At 48.3% G+C, this 23,807-nt stretch overlaps 1 protein-coding gene across 2 annotated transcripts in view; it reads right to left on the bottom strand.

Moving 5' to 3' along the window:
* LOC147016363 (uncharacterized) overlaps positions 1-23,807 on the bottom strand; it is a 183,131-nt gene that overhangs the window by 136,825 nt on the left and 22,499 nt on the right. For both annotated transcript variants that reach the window (XM_085844977.1, XM_085844976.1), the window contains exons 7-9: positions 22,633-22,761; positions 22,445-22,502; positions 18,607-18,694 (exon numbers count right to left, since the gene is read on the bottom strand). In XM_085844977.1, the coding sequence (XP_085701103.1) occupies positions 18,607-18,694; positions 22,445-22,502; positions 22,633-22,761 (275 nt within the window). The remainder of the gene's footprint in view (positions 1-18,606; positions 18,695-22,444; positions 22,503-22,632; positions 22,762-23,807) is intronic.

Genomic DNA, 23,807 nt, shown 5'->3' with positions numbered 1-23,807 from the left:
GAGTTACGTGGCCGTCAGCACGCCGGCGGGCGCGAATCCGCAACACTGGTGTCAGGTCGTGCGATACAAATCCATCGCCCTCCTCGCGGCACTGGTATCGGAGAACAGGAAAACGGGCTCTCCTGTCTCCAGCTAAATTCACGGGAATCGGTCCAGGGGTGAGAGAAGCGACCCCCGATTCCCTCCAAATTACGAGCGATTCAAATTAACCCTTCACGAGAAGCAAGATGGCGTCTCAAGGCGAGCGGGAGCCGGGGGTATTAGAAATGTATATGTGTAGTAATGTAGAGTCCATGGTCCAGGATGGAATCCCCGTGCAGGAAATGTTGATTGTGCAGGAACACGGACTCGCCCAACTGAACCCAGAGCCCGAAATGGGTGCGGCAGCGGCCGCGGTGTATGACACCTCCCCCCCCTCTCCACCAAAACCCCCCGACCCTTGCCGAAACGGCTCACCCAAGCGCACCCGACATGGCCCAGCTATGCGCCATGCTGGCGGCAATGACAGCAAGGATGGATGCAAATACAAATGAAATGAAAAACGAAATGAAAGGCATGAACGAAAAGATGGATGCGAATACACAAAAGATGGATGCGAATACACAACAAATGAACGAAAAGATGGATACAAATACAAATGAAGTAAAAACGACGATGGATGCGAATACACAGCAAATAAACGGAATGAAAAACGAAATGAAAAAAGAAATGAAAAAGCTCCGGGGGGAGACGCAGAACATGGGCCGATGCCTGCAGGCGGGCATGAAGGCCGTGACCAGGGAGCTGGGAATGGCGACTCCACGTGTGGGAGCAAACGAGCTGGAAGGGGGTGCAACGGCTGACAGGCCCGCGGTGGAGGCGGGTAAAAAAATAATTCGGGGGCGTGTTGGGTGAGGGTCGTGACAGAGGAATCGACGGTGACCAAAAGGGAAAAATTAAATGGGGAGACCAAAACGTGTGAGACGAGACACGAAATGACGACAACGGAAATAATAGTTGAGACAAGAGAGGTAAAGGGTGAAGAGTTGGCAGAGACACGGGAGATGGGAACGATAGAGGGAAGACTACACGATGAAGACGGGGTAAGTGACGCACACACACACACACGGAGGTAGTGGAGGATAATGGGGGTGAGCTGGCGGACTGGGTAGAGACCCAGTGCGAGCACCTGGATGGCCTCCTCCAGGAACGAGGGGAGGGAGTATGCCCCCTTGAGGCGAGTCACGACCAGGTGAGTTCGGTCGTGCTTTGCGAGGTTGAGGGGAGGAGTGCTGCGAACGGGTGCTTGGAGAGCTTGGGGGGTATAGAGGCCCCGGAGACTCTTGTGGGGACACGAATCCCCAGTGTGGTTGTCCCTGTGTGTGTGGTGCAAGGCGTGAGTGCGTCCCCGTGTGTGGCAGCGACCCCGTGTGTGAGTGGTGTGGTGGCGATGGTGCCAGGGTACGTGCTTCCCAGCACGCCGTGTGTGGATGAGGCACCGTGTGTGGAAGAGGCCGTGTGTGTGTGAGTGAAACGGCCAGTGTGGATGAGGAACCGCGGTTGAGTGCCCCCGCGTGTGTGAGTGAGGCACCGCGGGTTAGTGCCCCCACGTGTGTGGGTGAGGCACGGTGTGTGGATGAGGCACCGCGGGTGAGTGCCCCCGCGTGTGTGAGTGAGGCACGGAGTATGGATGAGACACCGCGGTTGAGTGCCCCCGCGTGTGTGGATGAGGCACCGCGGTTGAGTGCCCCCGCGTGTATGAGTGAGGCACGGTGTGTGGATGAGGCACAGCGGTTGAGTGCCCCCGCGTGTGTGAGTAGTATGGTTTGTGTGAGTAGTGAGGCACGCGTGGGTGAACGGCCGTGTGCAAGGTCGCTGTGTGCAAGGGAGACCGTGTGTGTGAGAGAGCGGTATGTAAGGGAGATGTCGGTCGGCATGCGGGAGCACGCAGCCGCGTCTCCCGGTGTGAATGTGATGGAATGGAGTGTGAGCGTCGTAACACGCAGGTGTGCGTGGGTGGAATGGAGACGGAGACGGCGACAGAGGAGAGAAAGCCGAGTAGCGGCTGTAGTTGTTTCGGGGACCGTGCCGGGTTTACCCAGCAGTGAGCACGCGGTCCGTGCTGTGCAACGCACGAGACCGCCACGTGCTCGCTTGCGAGAGTGAAGTCCCGGTCCGGAAACGCACGCGGTGGATTTGCCGATCCCGCGGACGGACAAAGTTTAGGCAGCATAATGGATTTGGACCGGATGGGTTCTCCACGAGATCGTGTGTGTTAAGCTCCAACGGGCAAAGCACATGTGTTCGCGTGGGGAACCCCTCGAGACATAGGGCTTGTGTTTTTTTTATGCGCACAGTGACGTCATGGCTGTACGTGGGGTTGGAATCCGGCAGGAGGGGTATCCCCGCCGGATGGTACCGTCCAAGGGGGGACGAGGAACACGTGCAGCTGCATGACGTCACGGGCAGGTGTAAAGGGCGCGAGTTGCCGTGCAGGTGCTGCGCATGAAAAAAAAAAAAAAAAAGCAAGCCTCACTTTCGGGTGCACAGGATTCCTGGGCAAAGGGTGGAAGACCCCCTTGACCCTGGGCACAGGATGGAAACTAGTTAGGGGGAAGGGTTAGCTTAGTTAGACCGACTTCATGGGGCAGGGGTAAGTCCTCATGGAGTCCGTGGAATGGATTAGTTAGAGGGATTGTAGCCAGATTTAGGTTGGGAAATTGATTAAAGAGATTAGGAGACAGTGACAGACCTGTGAATGTGTAGAGGGGACGTAGTTTAGCTACGTAGTGTTAAAAGGAACGTGCTTTAGTGTAAGGGACGACGTGGGAGCACGAGTTAGTTCGGGGATGTAGTTAGGAAGATGGCAGAGTCCAGTGGTGTGTGTGTTGAAGAGTTGTTGGTGAGTGAATTGGAAGCATGTGCTTGGTGAGTGAGTGAGGCCAGCGGGTCTGTGTGTATGGAGTGAATGGGGAATGCATGGTGCGATGAGTGATTGGGGGGAGGAGTGACTCCCGCCCAAGGGACCCCGGGGTCAGTGTAGATTGAGTTAGCTGGGTTAGTCAAATTGAAAAATGGAGGTCGTTTTGTTGTTGGTGGGAAAGTAGGCTCGAGACCCATTTGGAGGGGTGCAGGAGCCCTGTTGACGGGCTTGGGAGCGTGGCTGCAAAAGCTGAGTATCGCTGAGTGGGTACCCCGGGCACCAGGCTAGTCGGCCGCGGTAGGCCAAGGGCCCATGGGGGGCCGGGATAGCGTAGTGGGCACGGGTGCGCCTGCTTGGTGCGGGGGCCCGGGGCGCCATTAGCCGCGTGGGCAGTGTTGTGGGCAAGGGTGACCCTCGGAAAGGGGCCCGGGAAGCCAGCCTGCCACGTGTGCGTTTCAGGGGAGGTGCCATGGGGGGCACTCCCCGGTGTTAGGGAGCTGGTAGGCTCGGAGGCAGTGTAGTGCCCAGGGGTGCCATAGCGGGAGAATCGGCAGAGGGTCGTGCCTGCCAAAGGGAGCCACGTGTCCCAGCCAGGAGACCGTGTGAGGGCACGGAGAGAAAATTGGGGGGCGAGGCCCGAAATTGTAAGGACACCAACACAGGCGACGGGAATCTGGGTTGTTAGAACCAATAGTTTAAGCGAGAGGCGCTTGTTGAAAGCCCCGGGGTAGTTTAACAGTTAAATGGTTAGGGTAGATTAGGAGATGTACCCCTCCGCACCATCCATCCCCTCGCTCTCGTTGTGGGCCGCTGGACCCACTTTGGTTATAGATCGCCGAACTCTGGGGAGGCCATTCTGAGGCTTGAGTTGGGCCTCGACACAGGACGTTAGCTCTCCCTTATTCCCCTCCGGGAAGGGAACGTCGGGGTTGGGAGTAGGCTAGGTGACAGAATAGGTTAGCCGAACAAGGACGATAAAGGGGGTTAGGGGACGATTTATAGTGGGGGAGTAAAAATAAAAACAACAAAAAAAATTAAGTTGGGGCTAAATTGGGGTTTGACAAATTAAGGGAGTGGGTATGTACAGTGACAGGCAAAGGCGATAGGTTGGGAGGGAGACAGGTAGGTAGGTCTGAGCCCGCCTTCCAAGTGGCCAGCACCACCGCACTACCTCCACCAACCTCCATTGAACGGCAAAGGCCGGCCAACTTCATCGGCAGCTGTGTGCTGCAAGGCCTGTGCCGGCCAGTTCATCTGCTGGCTGTTTTTCTTCGAGGCCTGTGCCGGCCAGTTCGTCTGCCGGCTGTGTTTGCCTGCAGCGGCCTTCTTCTGCGGGCTGTGTTTGCCTGCTGCCTTTGCCATGCCATGCCCACTGCCCAGGTTCACCAGCCCCGTTCAATTTTGCTTTGCCCCCCCCCCCCCTGTTCATTGCCATGTGCGCCAGGATCAAGGCAACAGTTTGCAAGCTGCGAGAACTGCCCTGTTGGCAGCTACAACACGGGCCTGCAGTGGCGGCCCATGCACCGTGTTTGTGTTCATCCATCCATTTGTTGTGTTCATTGCGTGTGCCACTTGAGCTGGCACGGAGACTACGTTTGTGCAGCCCGTGCACCGTTGTGGTTCACTGCATTCAGTCCATCCATTCATCCATCCATTCGTTGTGTTCATTGCGTGTGCCACTTGAGCTGGCACGGAGACTACGTTTGTGCAGCCCATGCACCGTTGTGGTTCACTGCGTTCAGTTCAAAAGGGAAGGCCTTGGACTGCGTGTGAGCAGCCAGCCACGTTCCCTGTCACCTGCATTGTTTGAGCCAGAGACTGCATGCGGGCAGCCTGGCTCCCTGCTAACTGCTTTCTTTTTGCAGAGTTCAATGATCCTGGGCCATGGTTTAGTGTAAAATTTGTAAGTTAAGGTTAAGATGTACTGTACATATGAGTGTGCCCCCGGCATGTATGTCTTAGCGCCGGCAATTTTATTTAAGTCCGTGTGAGTGAGTTTGTTTAGGTAGTTACGCAGCCCTCAGGTTATTTATTTTGGGGACACGAATACCATGAATGTCGCACTCAGGGATCCGTAGGTAAAATGTACTAGGGGAAAACTACACATGATGGCACACGAAAATTTGACGACTCGGGACGAGTCTGTAAAAAGGGGAGGGGGTAGTGTTGTGGTTACCAAATTCGCAAACCACCATTCAGGTCCCTTCGGTGAGATATCTCGGTAAGTATATGTGTAGTTAGGCCCAAACCCGTTGTCTAGTGGGAATACATGTCATTCATGCGTGCTGCGACTCTTCAGGATAGCCGTTTTTCTTTTACTATCTTTATTTTGGACCAACCGCCATTGTTACCACCACCAGTCACAACATCAACCACCAACCACAACGCCGCCTCACCACAACCTTCACGTCACACCTCGCAACCGTCGCATCGCCACCGTTCTTGCGCCGCTTGTGGGTACCGGTGTTGGACTCGTGCAGGGCGCGCGCCGAACAGCGTGTACAAAACCACGGATTTTCCACTTCAAAAACGGATCAAAAACGACACACGCCCACTTTTGTGCCGTCCAATCGGTGAGCGAGGGGCGATTTGGCCCCGCCTCCAGGGCGTTGGAGGGCGATCGATATATGCAAATTTATGGATCAAAAAGCATTCACGCCCACTTTTTCTCGGGCCAATGGGGAGCGAGGTGAAAGGTCGAAGGGAGGGGGTCAAAGATGAGAGGGCGAAGCCACGGGGCTGATAAAAGCGACCGCGTTCGTCAGTCAAGAGAACAGAGAGTTAAGACTTCGCGGGCGGTGGAGTTGGGAAGAAGGAGCAAAAAGGAGCTGGTCGCCGTCGTGTGCGTTGGAGTCGGAGCGGAGGGGACGGAGCTGTGGAGAGGCGGCGAGGGCAGACGAGGGGGTGCGCGACCTGCTCGAGGTGGAGACGCTCGTCGCGGGACTCGAGGCAGAGTGGGAATCCTCTATACCCCGAGCATCAGCAACCCCCTCCTGTTTCCCCCCCGCGCTGAGATAGTGCGACCAAGGGGGCCCCTTTCCCACCCCCTACCAGACACTGCCCGCGAGGCCCGCGGAGTTGAGGCACCATCGCCGCTCCGCGTCTCATCACCAGACGGGTAGGCCCGACCCGGTCTCGGCCTCAGGTCCGCCTCATCCTTGAGGGTATTCTTTCCTTGGTTTTGGGTATGTGTTGTCGGCGCCGTCTGTGAAGTAAAATTGTATAAGTGTTGCCGTGTGCTCGTGTAATCGGTATTAGATCTGCATTGTCGCATTTGCTTTTTGTGTAAATTGCATTGTGTTTTTCTTTTCTGTGTGCTTTTGGTGGAATTGAATATGTGTGCTTTCCGTTCGTCGCGAATAAATGTGCTTTGTGTTGAACTGTTTCCCGCTTCGCTTCGTCATTTCCTTCATTGAATCCTCATCTTGCTTCACGTAAAGGGTTGGTAGTGGGCTGAATACGCCCGATAATTAATCGAACCGTCGAGGTCGACGATAACACCGCTCGGTTATCCCGATAGTACGGAACGGGTCGCTTAAGTGGCCCGTGTCCGAAGTCGACCTGCGGCGAGGTGCGATCGCCCGGTCTACCCTCCGCGTGGGTACTTAGGTAGGTCGAATTTGGCGAGCAACCCTATCCCACGCGGGGGCTGATTGGCTCGATCGCGGTGAGACCGAAAGGTCCACCCGTGACTGGTTCCCGGCGTTAGTCCGAGAGGGTCATGACTGGATTGTCCGTCCGGTGGGCGACGTGCCGCGATTCGAGTTACGTGGCCGTCAGCACGCCGGCGGGCGCGAATCCGTAACAATATATATATATATTCAAAACTGTGCAAATGCATTGATGTCCTCTCGAGAGATAAGTTAGGTGAGATAGAGGGATCAGAGGACCCGGGAAGGATAGAGAAGATAGCAAGGCTTTGAGGGTTAGAATGAGGTGAGGATAAGGTAATGGATTGAAGGGGGTAAAGGTAAAGCTCGAGGGATTTGCAGGGTAGATAGGTTTAGGCTCGGGCTGAAGCCGGACGCCTAATCTGCACCCGCACATTCCTGCCCCCCCCCCCCACGACCGAACGAGACCATCTCGAGGCCGGCCAGCTTCACTTGCCGGCCTGCTGCAACCTAACCTAATTTGCCTTTACCATGCCTTGCCACCTTCATGCCATTACTCATCTTTGCCATGTGCCCCAGGACCACTTGCTTGTAGAATTATTTGCAAGGACTGCCTTGCAAGCAACACTGGAAGTGAACAGCCCAGAAAAGGATTGATAAAGGCCAGTTCAAAGGGACTGTGAGATGGTGTATGCCCTGCCGTGATAGGATGAGTTGCCTCCAGCAGCTGGGAAAGACAGAGGGCCATTTAGGGCCAAGAAGACGTCGGACTACATTAAACACTTGCTGCTGCTCTCGCTGACTGTTTTTGCTTTTGCTGTTGTTTTTTCCTTGAGTTACAGGTCCTGGGCCATGGACAGTGTCAGTATTAGAATTGTGTGTTGTGATTAGCCCACCTGTTTGTGTTTAGTTTCAATTCTGGAAATTTAGCATAAGGTTGTCCATGTGAATCTGTTAACTGAGATATGCAACACACCAGGTTTATTATTTTTGGGACATGTATTTGAAATGTCAAACTCAGGGATCCATAAGTAAATTGTACTCAGGGGAAACTACACCAATATACCACATGAATGTTTAACGACTCGGGTCGATTCTAGCAAAAGGGAGGGGGGTAGTGTTGCGGTTTTGCAAAAGTGCGTGCCTCCAAGGCAATGGCACACGACATGGTGTTCACAAGGCAGTTATTTCAATAGTATGTGCAGAAGTTAGTCCTTTCCATAGGTCTAGTGGGTGAAGGGGAAAGATGGGTTGTGTGGGACTCTTTCAGTTAGATCTCTTTTGTCTCTTTAACCTGTACATCTCACAGCTTCCTTCATTATTGGTTCACGAGTCAGTAAGTGACCACTATATTCGTTTTGGGTGTGTCTGTCTGTCTGTCTGTCTGTCTGTTTGTCTGTCCCGAGCATAGCTCCGTGGGTTTTGATCCGATCCTGATAAAATTTGGGTGGGAGGTTTATATCATGATCTAGTTGTGTTTTCCTGAGAATGGGCGTGCTGCGCCCATTATGGGCGGAGCCACGCCCCAAAAACATGTGTTTTTAGGGGGTAGCCGATTTCAAGTTACATCTTCTCCGAGGGGGTTTGTCAAATCTGGCAGGGGTTTCGGTATTTGGTTAGCCCAATGGCACCTGCATAGCCCCACTGAGCTCGATTTTTCATTTTCGTCCCAAGGTCAAGGTCACGAACTTAGAAAATGTCAAAAAAATCAATAAATTTGGCATCGAGCTCCTGGGGTTTTCAACTGTTTCGAATGAAAGTTGGTATGCAAGTAGTGCTCTTCGAGTACTACAACTTTCATCATTTACGTTTTTCCCGATTCCTGCCAGTTTGCCCGTGGCGTCCCCTCGAAGGTCAACAAATAAAAAAGGCGAGCCGTGTACATTGCTCGTGAACCATCGCAGTCTCCAGACTTGTTTTTCTTTAACTCTTTGCTACACCTTTTTCTCTCACACAAAGCATGCAAGCAAGCACGCACGCCAATCAATAAAAAATAAGCAGACGTGCTGCGAGCGCCTCCAGTATGTTCACGCTACAAGCGCTTCCTGTGCGTTCGCACTAGGAGCGTCCTACCCGAGCATTTGCGTGCCAATTTTCCATTCAAAACTGCGTGCCAATTCTCAACCGCCATATCGGAGAGCGACAGCTATTTTTCACGTTTGGAGCCTGGCAGAGTGTGGCTACGACTGCTATGGACCAATGGGGAAGTGTGATTTCGTTAACATCCCCGTTTGATCAGATTTTTGTCTCCTCCACTCATCCGGGGCTCATAAAAAAGGCAGTTTGGGGGCAGATCGGAGAGTTGTTAGAGATCGGAGACAGGGAGAGGATGAGCCAGAGCAGCACTCACCAGACATCGGACCTCGCCGGGGAGACAGGCGGTGCAAGGAGAATAAGCGTCGGCGCAGAGCGAGGGACCCCACGAGTCCATGTGACCAGGCGTGAGGTCATGCGTTGCTGCTACGAGCCGGGGCTGCTCCATTCCAATCGAAGCTCATTCGATTACATCGACACTTACACGTACAGATTGTTACACGAATAGGATCGGGACTTTATTCTCACGCATCTTTCTTCTACCTTCTATCTCATGTGGACACAAAAAGAGCAATCAATGCGGAAAAGCCCGACCAATTGTTCTTTTCAGGGCAGGACCCAAGAGCGAACCAAACTGATTTGCACCTCACATTTTTCCTCTTGAACTATGCCACACCCCCAACATTGCATTACACTCGCACCTAACACTCCCACACCCGAGATACCCTCAGTATTTCTCCCTCCTCCCTCCAAAGTGTTCTGGGCTGCGCTGGTCTGCCGGTAATGCCAGGTATTGAGAGATCATTAATCCTCATCTGTTTCTTTCTCTCTGGGCTATCTCTAATTTTCGAGTGTGTGTGTGTGTGTGTGTGTGTGTGTGTGTGTGTGTGTGTGTGTGTGTGTGTTTGTGTGTGTGTGTACGTGTGCCTGTCATGGCCTAAGTTAAGACTGTGTCAGAACAATCGGGATAACTCTGCACTGTCTTCTTTTGTACTATTGTTTGTCCTTTTGCCGCACCTCACAAATTCCTTGCTTTCCCTGCTGTACATGGCAATAAACCCATTTACTGTGCCACGTAACTTTCCTCGCATTCTGGTTTTAAATAAATGTGCTATTGGAAATGTTCCCAGCTCGTTCTTGCCTTTTCCACCATTGGTCCAGCATGGCCCGCACCTGAGCTTAGCCCGGACGTTATTCCCCAAGAATCTATTACATAGCCGGTACATACTTGGCAGCTCCGCTCAGCTACACCTGATCCCGTAAGTAATCTGAATAACGCCAGTATGTACCGAGGGCGCAGACTCCGGTAAGGAGGTCACGTGTCCTTAGGTAAACGGTTGTTAGACGGAGGACCCTAAGTCAGGTGCTCAAGTTATTGGTGTTCATGGTTGATTAGTGACCCGCCGTGCACGACACAAAGTTATTCGTATGCGACGGCCTGCGATTTCCGGTGAGTCCAGAGAGGAACCCGAGACAGCCCCTCCCCACATGGTTCCCCCACGACGCCCGGTCCATGACAATCTATGTTGTATCTATATTATAAAGTAGGAGTGTCTGTCTGTCCGTCCCCGTACTACGAGCTCAGTTTTGGGACTAGCCTCAGCAAATCTTCTGTGGAGTGTTTTGGGGTCCCAAATGATGTCCTGAGGTGGGTGGGAGGTTTCAATACAATTATGATTTTGACTTTCGATCTGGACGAAATTGCTCCTTAAACGGTTGTAATGTCAGAACGGCATTTCTCTTCGTTTACCTCATGAGTAAGTACTTGTAACATTGCATTTTGTCATATTCATGGCATTACATTTATTTGTGATTGGAATGATGCTGTTTGGAATGAAAAGAGAGAGACTGAGTTCAATGGAGAATCAGGAAATTACGTGAGGGTTTCCAGTGGTGACATTCGTTGATTCGGCATTTGCAGATTCACCATTGAAATACTTACACAATGATACAAAAGGAAATTAGATGCAGGTGGAGTCCATCGGCCGATCATGCCTGCACCACATCAATCAACACCAGACCCAAAAAACAAAAATGTGTTTTTTTTCTCTTTCCCAGGGGAGAGGGGACGAGCAAAGACAGTTCTTGGGTGAAACACACATCAACAACCAGAGAGCACTCCTTGACGAGACCCCCATCAACAACACTCCGCACAGATGCAATCACCCATCAATGCTCAACCTACCTAAAAGTCCTAACAACATTCCTATACCCCTCTATCTCCAATAATTCCAGGTACCTAACTAATTCCACTTTAAATCCATCTACCGTTTCTGCTGCAACTATCTTTCCAAGGAGACCATGCCATGCATTAACTACTCTGAGTACAAGACCCCTGCCAAAATACCATCTTTACTCTCCTCTTATTTACTCTCCGGATATGACCCCTGGTTCCATCACTGTCTTCGTTGATGAATCATTTCTCTGTACTTATTTTGTATATACCCATCATTATCTAAAACATCTCGATAATATCCCCTCGTAACCATCTCCTTTCCAGTGTATAAAGCCCTGTCTCCTTTAGCCGCTCCTCATAGCAGAGTATAACTAGGCCCGGAATCAATCTAGTAGCCCTGTGCTGAACCCTCTCCATGGCAGATAGCGACATCCTTCCTAAGTCTCCAGACTAGCCACAAAGTCCCCATGCATGGTTAGAATATCTTCTTCTTCTTCTTCTTTCGGCTGCACCCGTTAAGGGTCGCCACAGCGGATCATCCGTATGATCCGCATATTGATTTGGCACATGTTTTACGCCGGATGCCCTTCCTGACGCAACCCTGGTCGCCTCTTACGACACAGGGATATGGTACACCTATTTTAACAGGGGTATACACCGGCCCAGTACACTGGTACTCATTATTTATATATATATGATTTTAGATATGATATATTTATATATATGATATATAAATTATATATATATATGATATATATATATATATATATAAATATATATATATATGATATATATATATATATATATGATATATATATATGATATATATATGATATATATATATATATCATATATATATATATATATCATATATATATATGATATATATATATCATATATATATATATATATATATATATATATATATATATATATATATATATATATATATATATATATATACACACACACGTTTTGTGTGTACTTTGTGTAAGCTCGTATGAGAGCCAACACAACGCACAACAAGGGGGGCAGGAGACAAGAGGGGCGGGAGAGGGAAGGACAAAACAGGGGGGAACAGAGACATTGGGAGATCTGTGGAAGGGAGAGGGATGGGGCGGGGAACATGGGGTATACAAGATGGACACCACAGGGACTTTCAGGAACTTACATGACAGGTAATGGAACTCTCAGGAAGGAAGGCAGGGAATTTGAAGAAAGGTGGGTTTGGGGTGGATTTACTGGGGTAGGAAAAGATCGTGGTTTTGGATGGGGGAAGATAAGAGGTGGTGGTCAACAGCTGTTTTGAAGGCCTGGAGGGAAGAATGGGATTGAAGAGTGTGGGAGTTTATTTCAAAGGTGGGGAAAAAAAGAGGAATGATAGAGTCAAGGTGAGCAGCGATTTGTGATTTTGGTAGTTTTACCCAAAGGGGGTTGCTGGCGGACCTTGAGCACCCTGCGGAAATATGGGGGGAGGGACATATCGCAGAGAGAGCAGGGCGGGGGGGGGCGAGGCCGGAGAGGAGACGGTAGAAGACAGAAAGACCACCGACCTGCCTGCGGTGAGAGAGTGAGAGGCCCAAAGACTCATCCTCATCGCGGGAGATGTCAATGATCCAAAATGCCTTGGTTTCCACAGCGTGAAGCCGAGAAAGGTGGGAGGCAGGAGCACCAGCCCAGAGGGGAGAGCAGTACTCCATCAGGCTGCAGATGAAAGCTTTGTATGTGGCCAGGAGCTCAGGTGGGCTGAGGAAGGACTTTGCACAATTTATGTGCAAAGTCCTTTCTCAGACCGCACAAAAATTTGTGCGGAGAATGGAGGGAAGCCTACAGATAAATTCGAAGCAATTTCTTTAGTTCGGACTTATCTGTATGCTTCCCTCCATTCTCCGCACAAATATGAATTTTCTCCATGTTCTTCTGGGCATCTTCTTCCATGTTGAGGGTTGGAGGTCATAAAAGCAGCCCCTGACAGCTGTTTTGAAGTCTACCGCTCACACACGACCTCATGATCCCATCGAGCGTGAACATCGAAAACAAAGCGTTGCGACCAGATATCATACTTAGGTACAAAAAAAAAGCTGTTAGCTGTTAGGCGTTGCTGATTGAGGTGTTCATAGCAGTGAATTTGGACTAAACGATGCAGAAATCAAGAAAATGACCAAACACCAAGACCTCAAGAATGAAATGAGAAGATCCTGGAAGATGAAGAATGCCAAAGTTGTACCAGTGATAGCTTGACCTACAGGAATGATGACAAAGAACCTCACAGAGACATTAAATACAGGGGCAATACCCTGGGGTGCTCACCTGGTAGTGGCTGGATAAGATAACCAGGCAACCACTGGTAGGCATGGATGACCCAAAAAATATATAATTGAGAAGAAAATAAATATCTTGGAGAAGATGTACCAAGAACAAACCTTGGTACATCACTTGATAATTTATCACTTATCACTGATAAAGGTTGTGGTCGAATTTCATCGGAATTGGGTGTGTGGCTTCAGAAAAGAAAGTAAATACATATTTTGAGAGGCAACCTCCCTCCCCCTCATAGAATCCCTTAGACCCCAATTATTTCTTCAATGTCATGAACAAACTTTGGTACATCATGGGTGGTGAAGATGATGGTCAAGTTTCATCGGAATTGCGTGTGTAGTTTCTGAAAGGAAAGCAAATGCATATTTTTGGGGGACATCCCAGGTCAGGTCAGGTATGGGAGCATGTGCCAGAGCAGCGCGTCGCTGCGTCCACTTTCTGCAGGTACTCCAGGAGCCTACCTCTGGCCATCCCCCAGGCAGATGCCTGGCCCATCACCATCACCTTGAGATGCCGATCAACCTGCTGCAACCACGATGCACGTGGTCGGCCCATTGGCCTCCTCCACTCACGAGGCTCCCTCGCTGAGAGAATCTGGTGAGCAGGATCAGCGTCAGGAAAACGAGCCACATGTCCATACAGCCGCAGCTGATGCTCACAGACAATGCAGATAACAAATCTCATTTGAGTGTCTCTCAGCAACCGCTCGTTGGACACAAAGTCCGAACAGCGACAGCCAAGGATTCTCCGAAGAGACCTGGTACCAAAGGAATTAAGTCTCCGTCTCAGATCCCTAGTCAGAGTCCAGGTCTCACATCCATAGAGCAAGACTGGAAGCACCAAGGACCTGAAGACTCGGACTTTCGTCCTCCCGCACAGGCACCGGCAGTGCCACACCCCACGATCGAGTGAATCCATGAATCCCCAGGCCCGACCCAGATGTCTGTTGACCTCTGCTTCACAGCCAGCAGAGACGTGAATATCACTGCCAAGGGAAGCGAATCTCTCTGTGACCTCAACATCCTCACCACAAACAGGCACAGACAGGACAGCAGCATCCAAGATGTCATTGAAAGCCTTGATCTTAGTTTTGACCCAGGAAACCCATAATCCCAGTGGCTCCGACTCCTCATTCAGCACCTCGAGGGCCACCAAAAGGATATCGAGAGTCTCGGCAAAGATGACTGCATCATCTGCAAAATCAAGGTCAGATCTTGACATTCTCAAATGATGCACCGCAGCTTGATCTCTCCGACATCCTCCCCAGAATCCAGTCCATACAAGTGCTGAAAAGTGTGGGGGCCAGTACACACCCCTGACGAACTCCAATAACAACTGAAAATAAGTCAGAGATGGTACCACCACATCTCCCAGCACTCTCAGTGCCAGAGTATAGTTCATTCATCAGATTGATCAGTTTTGGTGGCACCCCACGAAGACCAAGAATCCTCCATAGGGCATCCCGATTCACTGAATCAAACGCTTTACAGAGATCAACATAAGCTCCAATCAGCCCCTGCCAAAACTCTTGTCTGCGTTCGGTGAGGACCCGAAGAGCAAGGATACGGTCCATCGTTGACCTCTGTGGTGTAAAGCCTGACTGCTCTGGACGCTGGTGCTCAAGTAGATTTTTTTTTTTTTGGGGATACCTTGTCGAGGCTCGTGAGAAAGCTAACACACAACGCACAGCAAGGGGGGGGGGGGCATGAGACAAGAGGGGCGGGAGTGGGAAGGACAAAACAGTGGGGAACAGAGACATTAGGAGATTTGTGGAAGGGAGAGGGATGGGACGGGGAACATGGGGAATAGAAGATGGACATTATAGGACTTTTAGGAAGGAAAGCAGGGAATTTGAAGGAGGTGGGCTTGGGTGGATTATCCGGGGTAGAAAAAAAATCGAGGATTTGGATGGGGGATAAGAGGTGGTGGTGAACAGCTGTTTTGAAGGCCTGGAGGGAAGAATGGGATTGAATAGAGTGAGGGAGTTTATTCCAAAGGTGGGAAAAAAAGAGGAATGAAAGAGTGAAGGTGAGCAGTGATTTGTTATTTTGGTAGTTTTATCAGAAGGGGGTTGTTGGCGGACCTTGAGCGCCCTGCAGAAATGTGGTGGGGACAAATCGCAGACAGAGCGGGGGGGGGGGGAGGGCGAGGCCGGAGAGGAGACGGTAGAAGACAGAAAGACCACCGACCAACCTGCGGTGATTGAGTGAGAGGTCCAAAGACTCAGCCTCATTGCAGGAGATACCAATGATCCGAAAAGCCTTGGTTTCCACAGCGTGAAGCCGAGAAAGGTGAGAGGCAGGAGCACCAGCCCAGAGATGGTGGCGAACCCTATCAAGAATTATCCAAGAAAAGACCTTGCCCGGCACTGAGAGCAGCGTCACCCCTCGGTAGTTGTTGAGGATCTTGGCGATCACCCTTCCCTTTCCAGAGAGCGACAACAAGGCCCTTCTTCCAGTCAGTTGGGATGATGCCTGTATTCCAGGAAGAGCACAGAACTGCATGTAACGACAGCAACCCCCCTCTCCCCATAGACCCGAGACCCCAATTTTATTAAATGTCGTGAACAAACTTTGGTACATCACGGGTGGTGAAGATGGTGGTCAAGTTTCATCGGAATTGTACGTGTAGTTTTTGAGAAGCAAATACATATTTGGGGGCAACCCGCCTTAAATCCCCTTGGAACCAGATTTTTTTCCAATGTCATGAGCATACTTTGGTACGTCATGGGTGAAGAAGGTTGTCGTGAAGTTTCATCGGAATTGTGTGTATAATTTGAGAAGAAAGCAAATACCTCTTTGGGGAGGTAACCCAATCGCACCCCCCCCGGTAAACTCCCTTCAGGCCCTGGTTTTGTTTTTTAATGCCATCACGGGTGATGCAGTTCGTGGTCAAATTTCATTGAAATCACATGTGTAGTTTCTGAGAAGAAGTTGCAAGTATTTGTGGACGGACGGACGGACGATGCGCCATCACATAAGCTTCCCAGAACTACTTTACAGGTGAGCTAAAAACCATCCCTGGGAATATCACAACAAACAAACTGCAGTGGGAAGCCGTCTGGGGCTCAGTGACGATCCTGAAGAGAGCCCTTGGCACAAAACTTTGAGAACAGAAAACTTCACAGTTTGGTCCACGATTTGTGACCCCTTACCGAAATGAAGGTGGATACTTTGAGCCCATCCTGGGAGGACTCCATTCCACATTCTGAAACCCGCATATGCAGATACCAATCAATGACACACACACACACACACACACACACACACACACACACACACACACACACACACACACACACACACACACACACACACACACACACAATCTGCAATTTTTCAGGAATCGGCAGGTTGTAATCAGCGTGATTACTGACTACAGTACTTACTGTATACAGTACAACCCAGAAACCTTGAGTCGCTTTCACCGAAAAACGTGACATTTAAGTCGACATTTCAGGGTTATGGTCACAACCATTATTCTTTATAAACAGCTGTGTGACGGGTGAAAAAAAAACATTGGCTTGGTAATTCAGAAAATATGTTTATATGGCAATCAGTTAAAAAATCAGGTGCTATCAAATATATTTTGCTTTGAAACTCACAAGGAGAAACATATAACCTTTACAAAGCAAATCCGATAACCAAATGCTTTAAAAACAGGCGCGAGGACAAAGGAAAACTTGAAAAAACCTCCTAAGATATGGGATAAAACTTTGCCTCACAGCTCCCCGAACAGATATGGCACGTCCACACACCCACAAAGAGTCCGTACAGATCAAAATCTACTCATATGTACCACATCTGTTTGTGCTGTATACGATGTTCCTGTACCTTTTAGTAACCGTCGACTGCACATCCAGATCAGGACACGAACTGCACTGTCCAGCTCGGTAAGTGACTCAAGCACAACAACGGAATGCCTGGCTTGGCAAGCGATTACCAATTGCCATCAATAAAACGATGTACCCAGAAACACCCGTGCAATGTCCGAATTGGACAAATCAACACTTTTCTGGGGGAGTCGGAACTGTTGATACTTTCAAATCTGGAGCTTACATTTTGTAATAATGCTTCATTCAAGAGATTCTCTCGGTTATTCATATGCGCAAATGAAATAAAGCCACGAACACTGGCATCTCCAGGTGTTTAGAAGCATTGCAATATACCCAGCGATTCATAGCTATGATGAACAGGTATTCCATATGAGTGAGGAAAGTGAAAAAAAAACAAAAAAAAAAACAATGTCACCCGCAGGGACCCGTATCTTGCCAAAAGGTGACCACGTGTGACTTATTTAAGGTCACACTGAGGTGAACAGAGCTGCTATCCACCAGGAGCGACTCCTTGAGGAATATCTGCCTACGAGAGATTCCGATGAGAATCGTTCTACAGAGTAACCATGAAAAATATGTGTTTGCCTCATAACGTCACCAAATGACGTCATAATGTCTCAAGCTTGACATATCTAGAAAGCACTCATCGAGGTGTTCAATTTGAGGTACTACACGATATGGTTCCTAAAACTTGAAAATTTGACCTTGGGGTCAAATATGTTTGACCTCAGGCGCTAACCATGAAGGTCAAGGCCAATCCCCACCAAAAATTAATCAGCTGAGCGCCAGACCATGAACTATATTCCCATTAAGTTTGAAGACGATCCGATCAAAATTACTCAAAAAATAAGTTTCGTCGACTCCCCTGATTTGCGACAAAGTGACCTTGACCTTCAAAATTTTGTGCACTGAAAGGGACCTCTATAGGCCTCTGATATGCGAAGTTACAAAAATTTCCAATGATAACTGTGCTCTGCAGAATTTTTTATACGTGATTACAGACAAACAAACAAAAAAAAAACATACAGTCTCACTAACATATCTTGCAAAAACTTCGTTTTGGCAAGATAATAAAAACTTTATCGTTAAGAAATCGTTGCGGCCTGTTCCAAGTCAAAGCATGGTTGAGCAGACCAAAAAAACATGGCGGCTTTCGACCCCAGTGAGGTTTCCCAGGAAACGTCTGAAGACCCCAGACAGTGAGGTGGTCGAGGATATGCCTGATGAAGGATGTAATTAAATAAGGCCGTTAATTATTTTCAGAAGGGGTGTTTTCCATCCATCCATTAGGACCATACTCTGTGCAGAGCGTTGGTGCCGCCGAAGCAGTCTCCTTGGCTATTGGGAACAATCCTGGACGGGTCGCCACTCCGACACAGTATACCAGCATGCTGGCACTCATTTTGCCGACCTCGGAAGGATGACAGGCAGAGTCAACCCCACCTGGTGTTAATTCAACAGCTGAGCGGGATTTGAACTCAGGACCCTAGGATCCCAAGCCCACTGCCTTAACCATTAAGCCAACACCAGGCATAAGGGGTGTTTTAATTAACCCAAACACCCAATTTTCACTCTTGCACTTGTTTGGAGTTTTCTTAGTATGCATGCAAAGTTTCAGGCTGCTAGGTTTCATGGTTTTGGAGTTATGAAGGAGACACATTGACGCACACACACACACACAGCCTTTTGTTAGTATAGAAGAACAACACAACCAAAGGAGGTCACTCACCTCTGACAATAGGGTGACCTTTAACATCTGGACGTGATCTCCAACTGTCCAAAGGCGCTAAAGCAGGCCGAAGCGACGAAGGCATACGCTTGGGAAAAGAGAAAGGAACAGAATAAGAAATGGAAAACAATATTTAAACAATAGATTAAGTATAAACGCAAGGAACAAGGGGATTGTGAGAAAGGAAATAGAACAAAAGTACTGGAACATTCATTTGATAGATCGGTGTACATGGTAGCTATTCCCGCAAGGCTTATTTATTTAAGTAGTTCCGGTTTCAGGTGAACAGAGTGCCTTATTTTCAGGACCCACATCAGCTTATTCCCATTAATGCTATTCTCACTCATGATCATCTCTCTCCTCCGGTTAGTCCGATGCGTCGCAATTCTGCACCCCATTAAATCAACAGGGTTTGACACTTACAGCCGAATAAGTTGCAATCTCGTGTTCAAGGAGCTGTTGCCAACTACAGTGCCATTCATGACTGTACACTAGAGCAAGAGCAAGCGGACAATGAATGTTAAACGCTATCAAATTCATAACAACAACATAAACTCGGTGGCAAACAAATGTTCTTTAAGTGATTGCTCAAATCGGGGCATAACTTTTAATTTTGACTTTGTTCAAATTAGAAAGCCGTTTTATTGTAATATTACTTGCAAACAACTCTCGGTGGTTTAAAAGTTTCCATGGAGGAATAACAATAAAAAGTAAAAGATGAAGCAATGTATTAGCTTCTAAAAGAGCTATTTACATTCTTTATAATTTAAAAATAACTCGAAAGCAAAAGAGAAGAAAAAGTAGGCCTCAACGTTTCAGGCAGCATGCTCCACCACCACCCCCCCCCCCAATTGGCTGGTTATTGTAGGGTGCTGTTTGGCGTTCAATTAGTGTTTCTGTTTGGCCGGTGTGGTTTTGGTCATCATGGTTCATTGTCGCTTCCATTTTGACACTATAGGGATAATAATACAAAAAAATTAACAGAATAGTCCCATGCTGCTAGTCTATTTAATACTTTATTAATAGCAATGATGATGATGGTAATGGTAGTGGATCAAAATCTAACAGCCTCCAGAACAGAAGCACAGTGCAGTGCACTTGAGCGCAGCTTTGGCACACTTGCACCGTCCAGTGCATCCTTTCTCACAGCGACAGCAGATCAATTCATGGCACGATTTTGATGCTTCGGGGAGAGTGGTCCAAAGCGGCTGCCACCCAGTTGTTTCCTTTGTCCAGCCCTAGTCAGATGGCTCTGGCATCTCTGGATCCAGGACCAATGCCTGGTTCCAATGGGTGGCCTGGTAGCAAGTGCACTTGATGTGCTGTTTGAGTGCTGCCTGGGTTGGAGGAATGTTCTCAAGAGTTCTAGACTTCTGTGTGAAGAGCTGTTTCCTGGCATGATTCACTTCCGTGCTCTCACTGGTTCGGTCGTACATTAGCACCACAAATCGCTCAAGCAGTAACTTCACTGACCTCACTTAGCATGCATAGGAGTTCATTGAAAGCATCATTCACCTCTGAGAAAGACTTCCAAGTTTCCCAGGCAGTCTTCTTTCCTCTGCCAGTGAATGCAGATACAGTGTCACACCCGGTGAAAGCATGAAGGACTGGGAGAGTCAGACGCTGTGTTGGATTCATTGTGGCAACCATTTCGTGAACAGCTATGTAATGAAAGCTTGACCGGACACCAAAGGCAACCCACAGCTCATTAGGAGCTGTCTTGCTGAATGAAGCTACAGCCAGTACTACCACATCAGTATCAACGGTACGTATGGTCACCTTCTTACACCCCTTTTGCACAGCATCTGCCACATGCAGAAGTAGACGAGTGTCAGCCTCCTCCTGAGAACAAGGGGCAAGGCAGGCCAAGTATGACTCAGCCGGAGAGCAAAGGACTCCACTTCCATCTGTTGCATACAGTTCCTTGCCCTCTGCTAGAGGAAGATGAACAACTACGCATGACAGGAAAGCAAACAATTCGGTTTTGTTGTCATCGCATAGAAGGAAATCCTTCCAGTTCTTTGGCATCACAGTAGAAGGAGCCACTCTTTTCCTGGTGCCCTTTCCCTTCTTCTGTCTTGTTGAGGCCTTGAGGCTGGCGGGTAGGTATACATCCCAGACAAGGTCGATGTGGCTGCTTTTCTCAAGTTGAGCAGAGATGTATGGTGCAAACACTCTTTCTCCATACTCTTGAGATGTTCTTGATGTTCCCAGATTTAGCATTTGAACCACAGCTGCACTATCAAGAATTATTGCATCAGCCATAGGCACACTATTCTTTTCGAGCAGATCTGATTCCCGGCAGCGAAGTAGATCTGATTCAACCCCAATCCGAATTTTCCCTCCAGTTGACAGAGCTGGCGGGGCTGCCTGGTTTTCATGGGAGAAGAAATTGTCCATGTCTCCGTCTCGTGTTTGACAGGAGATGTACAGCCTCGAAAAGAGACCACAGTCACTCTTCAGTGCTGCGAGCTGTGCCTTCTGTTTTGACTTGATCTTGACCGGTGGCCTACTGAACAGTGGCAACTTGTTCTTTGGAAGTGTTTGTGTGATAGGTGTTGTTCACTGTTCCAGCCTTTCTCTCACAAACTTGGTGTACTGCTCCTCACCAAGAGTCTCGATCCTTCTCACAGTTTCAACCACTTGGGTGTCCACGATGTCCCTTGTGTCAATGAATAGTAGGTCTTGACTGTGTTCTAGAAATGGATTCCCCATCTCTTCCAACACTGTCACAAGTGCCTTAACCTCCCTCAGGAATGCTGCTTGCACTGCAGGTTGCTGATCATGGTGATGGTGTCCAGTGCCACCAGCACCATGCTGTTGCTTTGTGGCCTGTTGCTCAAACTCTGTAGTGATCCTTGCAATTTCTGGCCCTGCTACCATCCAGCGTCTGAGTGCTCCGGGATTGCCAGTCAGTCCAATAGCCCGACCAGAACCTTTGACCATTGCATTGTTCTGCTCATGGCACGAGTCAAGTGCCATGGCAGAGAACTTGTTGCTGGTTTTGCGCACCACAAAATTTCTTTATTGGTAAGGGTCAACAAAACATAGAACTCTACAGATAATGCACCTATACCCAGCTAGTCTAAGCATGGATATACACAATACACAACTGCGCCACATCCGCCTCAAGCACACCCTCTGAGGGGCTAAATAACTAAATTCGCCACAATGACACCACTCGGTATTCATTTGCAAATTTCAACTGATTGCTTATTTTTTGATAATTTTTTACCCTGACCTTGACCTAAATTCATTTCCTTGAATTCTGACATTTTCAAAGGTATCACCAAATGAATGGGCATCCCCAATTTAGTTGGAAATGACACCGTAAATGTTTTTCTGCGCAGTCTGGTTCCAAAATTAAGGACGTTTGAACATTCGACCCGGGTGACTAGCGGCTATCTTGGATTTTACCTCTCACTGTCCTCTCAGAGGTCAAATCTGACTTCCCTCCACATCCGAAAATAAACATTATGGTATGACCTAACTATGCTAGAAATTTCATGCTTTTCTCATAAAATGCACAATTTGTTAAAATATGAGAGCTTATCCGCTGTACTAGGAGCTCTTTTAAACTATGCACCACATTTGTTCCAGTTACTTCCTCCTGTCAATGGGTGGAGCATGCTGCCATAAATGTTGAGGCCGACTTTTTTCTTCTCTTTTTTTGCTTTCGAGTTATTTTTAAAGTATAAAAAATACAAATAGCTCTTTGAGGAGCAAATACATGGTGTCAAACGTAAACCTTATAATTTATAACTCTCTGTGGCTTGTGTTACATTACCACCAATACCTTCAAGCTAGAAGAGAAAAAGCAAAAAGAAAATCCTTTTACCCTGAAGTTGTCCTTCATCTCTGCTCTGCCCTTGCGAGTGTGATCACATTTCCGGTATCTGCAGGCAGAAAAGGTGGGGAAGACGAGGTAAAATTTAATAGAAATCACAAAAAGGAAATAAGAGGGAGTAGTTTCCAACATTTGAAGGGAGTACATAAAGACAGCAGGATGGGATTAAAGTTGCTCACATGCAGCATTGCTTGCGAATATTGGGCCCACCAAATTTGGGCTTATCCAGGCAGTGAGGGCAGCTTCCACAATCAATCTTAACCTGGCACCCGGCACAGTAACCACAACGCCCAAGACGTTTGCGCACACTGAGGAAGGAGGAGGGCAAGAGGGGGAGGTTGTAACAAAAATATGAAAACTACAAAGGACTAATTTCTTCATTACGCTAAATGTAAGCCTCATTCAATGCAATGGCAAAAATAAGTCATACATTCATATTGTCATTTATTACTTCCGCCACCGAAGGTGAACGGAGGATATGTTTTCACCCGTTTGTTTGTCCGTTTCTTCGTGAGCAGGATATGTCAAAAAACTTATGCATGGATTTGGACTAAAAACTTGGTGGACAGCTTGGGTGTGTGACAATTACGAACTGAATAGATTTTGGTGTAGATCCAGATACGAGTTTTTTATTTTATTTCAAAGGCGATTCTTCACCATTGAGAGGGTCGGGTTAAAAATGATATATGTACAGCATGATATTTCAAAAAGTTGTGGACGAGTTGTGACAAAACTTGGTGGACGAGTTGGGTAGGTGACAAGAACAGGCCGATTAGATTTTGGTGCGGTCTGGATGTTGTTCCGGCCTCTCAGTGGGATACAAAACGTAAACTGTTCAGCCTAGCGAAGGTATGCGCTCCACTGAATGCCGTTCTATTTACGTTATGTAAGGAACCCTATCGTTTTTGATGTTTATCAATTGTGAAATTGAATGTTTACAAGTACAGTATATTGGTTGGTCTGGTCTGATTCTGTCTGTCTGCTTGTTTGTCTGTTTGTCAATGGCCAACATGCCAAAATTTAAAACCGATCTTCACGAAACTTCACGAAATGGTAAAGATGGTCATAATCAAGAAGCCTATTAATTTTGAGGTCAAAAGGTCAAAGGTCAACAGAGGCCAAAGGTCAACAACTAAGGGGGTATTTCTAAAATCCTCAATTCTCATCCGATTGACTGGAAATTTGAATGAGACGTGCATATCAGGTCACTGAATTCAGCCAACAACTATTTTTGAGGTCTCAAGGTCAAAAGGTCAGCATAGGCTGTGATGTTAACCAAGTTTGAATGTAAAATGTATATTTATGATCCACCATGTCTTGTCTCATGCATATTCATGTTTTGCTTCATGCATAT

Source organism: Eptatretus burgeri, chromosome 11 (assembly GCF_056783735.1).
Source record: "Eptatretus burgeri isolate ZD-2024b chromosome 11, Ebu_testis_v1, whole genome shotgun sequence".
Taxonomy (NCBI): Eukaryota; Metazoa; Chordata; class Myxini; order Myxiniformes; family Myxinidae; genus Eptatretus; species Eptatretus burgeri.
The sequence above is the reverse complement of the archived record's forward strand: the minus strand, read 5'-3'. Positions and strand labels throughout refer to the sequence as shown.